The 3,453-nt window shown below is 34.3% G+C and overlaps 1 protein-coding gene across 1 annotated transcript; it reads right to left on the reverse strand.

The window, feature by feature from the left end:
- Nucleotides 1-1,333: 1,333 nt before the first annotated feature.
- LOC126001761 (olfactory receptor 11G2-like) lies at nt 1,334-2,287 on the reverse strand. The gene has a single exon (XM_049768998.1). The coding sequence runs from the start codon at nt 2,285-2,287 to the stop codon at nt 1,334-1,336; it is 954 nt and encodes a 317-aa protein (XP_049624955.1).
- Nucleotides 2,288-3,453: the final 1,166 nt, after the last annotated feature.

A 3,453-nucleotide genomic window follows, 5' to 3' on the forward strand; every position in this document is an offset into this window, starting at 1 on the left:
TATGTAAATAATTTGTACAGGTAGTTGTTCAGTCATTTATCTCAACTTATTTCAGTAAATGGAGAATACATCCTTTGTCAATAAATTCCCATAAGTCAAACATACTCAAGATTTGGTTCTTACCCAATGGAAGTCCAATTACAGTTGCACTTTGTGAAATAGTTGATTTACTGAAGACATCAAATATGATTTAAAATTTGTACCTTATTTACCTATTGCCTTTTGTTATACTGTAGAGAAACATCCTTGAAAAACAATGACCAGTGGTTAAAATAAAATGTATAATTTATCCAATGAGTTCAAGGATATACTTTGGAGAAAAAATTCCTTAGAGGTATTTTAGATAATAATTATGAAATATAGCAAATGAACTAAACCAAAACACATTCCTAACACCTACCTGTTGACCCTGGCTTTGCAGCAAAGATAAATACCTTTGCTATAAATATCCTACAAAGTCCTATAAATATCACCATTTACATATAGCATCTGTATTATTCTTTTCCTAAATAAGTAATTATATTCCTGCTTTACTTTTGAGTACTGTCTGGTGTAGTAATTAATATACAGCTAATACATTATTGTTTCTTTTAAACATTTAGAAGAGCAAAAACATTTATTCTTTGGAGGTAGAGTGATCAGATCATATGTATAAGGTTGGACTTACATAAAAATCCTTCCTTTTAGTTTTAGTCACCAGAGAAGCTGTATATAGTGTTAGTAAACAAACAATAAGATAATCTATGTTACATTACTATGTGTTGCTTCAGTTTTTCCTGGAATACAAAGAATTTTTTAATAATTTTTATTGTGATCAACTTGTCTTTCATAGTAATATTTAAAGTACATAGTGACATTGAATCAAGGGTATTCCCACCACCAGTGTTGTCCTCCCTCCAACCCTGTTCCCTGTATTCCCTTCATTTGCCCCCCACCCCTGGACTGCTAATATAACTGGTCCCCTCTGTGTCTAACTTGTTGTAGATTGGGTATCGATTCTGTTCTCATTGACTTTGGATTTGGTGTTTAAGTCTGATCGTTTTTTATTTCTACTCAGTGTTCATACGACTGTTTGATTCTGGTACCATTCATCCATTTTTGTCCCTCAATTTATGAGGCAGTACAATTTTTTTTTAAATTTTAGGGACTATGATGAGTTTAAATTTTTGTAAAATTAATTTCCAAAACAGTCTAATCATTCATGGGATTTTTTATTATTATGGCTTTTATTATAAAAGGTACCAAAACAAAAGTACTGAAATCTGTAGAGGATATTTTTCTCATACATTATTAAGTTATACTTGATGAAATGCAGCTTACTATCACTTCTGATTTATGTCTTATGAACAATTGTTTCAGACCAAAAGACTTTCTTTAGAGCAGCCTTCATATCTTTGTTCCTGAGGCTATATATCAGAGGATTACAGAGTGGTGTTATTACGGAATAAAATAAGGTCACCATTTTCTGCACTTCCGCTGGATGTTCTGACCCAGGACTAACATACATCACCATAACAGAGCCAAAAAATAGGATGACCACTGCCAGATGAGAAGCACAAGTAGAGAAAGCCTTGCGTTTGCTTGCTGCTGAGGGCATTCTTATTACAGATAGAATCACTAGAGCATAGGAACACAGAACAAAGAGAAAGGTACCAGTTATGAAAATAACATTGAAAGTTGAATAAATACGCTGAGTTATATTATCTTCAGAACAAGATAACGTCATCAAGGGGACAGGATCACACATGAAATGGTTGATGGTATTTGGGCCACAAAAGGATAACTGTGCTATGAGAAAAACTGGAATTAGATAAAGGATGAAACCACATGACCATCCAAAGATGACAAGACCGGTGTACAGCTGTTTAGTCATGATACGCGGGTAATGTAGAGGGCGGCAGATGGCAAGGTACCTATCAAAAGCCATGATGCAGAGGTAGAAACCTTCATCACACCCAAATGAGAAAAAGAAGTAGAACTGTGCAAAACAGTTCACAAAAGAGATAGACTTGCTGGTAGATAGAAAGTTGACCAGCATGTTAGGGACAGTTGTGGTGACATAACATATTTCCAGGAGAGAGAAATTTCCCAAGAGGATGTACATAGGTGTGTGAAGGCGTCGGTCCCACCTCACAGCACAGGCAATAGCTCCATTCCCCATCAGGGTTAGGGCATAGGTTACTGAGAAGAGACCAAAGTAGAGGAGCTGCATTTCTGGGCTGGAAGGAAATCCCAGTAGAATAAAGTAGCTAACAGAGATGTTGATTTCTCTGCTGGACACATTCATTTGGCTGGAAGACATAGAGGTACCGTTGATTATTGTACTTTAATTGAGCATATGGCACCAAAGTAACAGAACAAATCCTTTTATTAAAGTGAACAAAAATCGATGGTTGCAATCTATTTCCCAAGCATGTGTTTTCATTTTCTTTTTTAAATTATAAATCAAAATTTGAGCTTTATTTTGTTTGTATTCTATTAATAAAAAGACAAAAAGAATATTAATAATCTGATTACATTAAAAGTGACCTAAATGACTACATTTAAAAGATCAAAATAAAGAATGCTCTTTCAGTATTTGAAAATTATTTGGTTAAACATATCATTGATGAACACAATGAATGACCTACTTTTCTTTCTCATTTCTTTTTCAACTTATTAACATAAAATATCAACTCAATTTATGTCAAAGTATAGTCATTTATGAGCAATATCAGTCACTGCAGAATCTGATGCAATCCAAGTCTTTATAGCTTAATTTGATCTATTTAAAAGTGAGTAGCAGCCATTGGTTGGATGTGCACACAAGTCTGTTGAAATTCATTAAAAACATTATGTGAAATATAAAATTTATATTAAAGAATGTTACATACCAGTTATATAAAATTTTGGCAATACACAAATAATATCAGCAAAGTTTTCTTTTGTATTGTTTCTGGGCCACACCCAGTGTCATTCAAAGGTTACTCCAGGCTCTGAGCTTAGAAATCACTCCTGGCAGCTGTAAAGTGGAGACCAGTTATGCTAGTATTCTGGGGGGTAAAGGAGGGAGATATGGAAGACATGCTAGGAACAGGAGTGGAGGGAGGACAACATTGCTGGTGGGAATGCCCTTCATTCATTGTCACTATGTACCATAAATTAAAAAAAAAGAAATAACTCCTGGCAGGCTTGGGGGGCCATATGGGATGCCAAGGATCAAACTTGGGTAGGCCGTGGTGAAGGTAAATGCCCTATCCACTGAACTATCACTCTGGTCTCAGATCATATAAACAAAATTTATAATAATAAATGTTTAAAAAATAAATGTTTGAATGTATATACACATATACCTCTTATTCCAGAGAGTCAATTGTTAAACATTTGCAACAAAACACTGTCAAAGCACATTTCCACATAAATTGTTTAATAAAACTTTTGCAAGACCATACTTCTACTGACTAAATAGGATGC

This window comes from Suncus etruscus, chromosome 2 (assembly GCF_024139225.1).
Source record: "Suncus etruscus isolate mSunEtr1 chromosome 2, mSunEtr1.pri.cur, whole genome shotgun sequence".
Lineage (NCBI taxonomy): Eukaryota > Metazoa > Chordata > Mammalia > Eulipotyphla > Soricidae > Suncus > Suncus etruscus.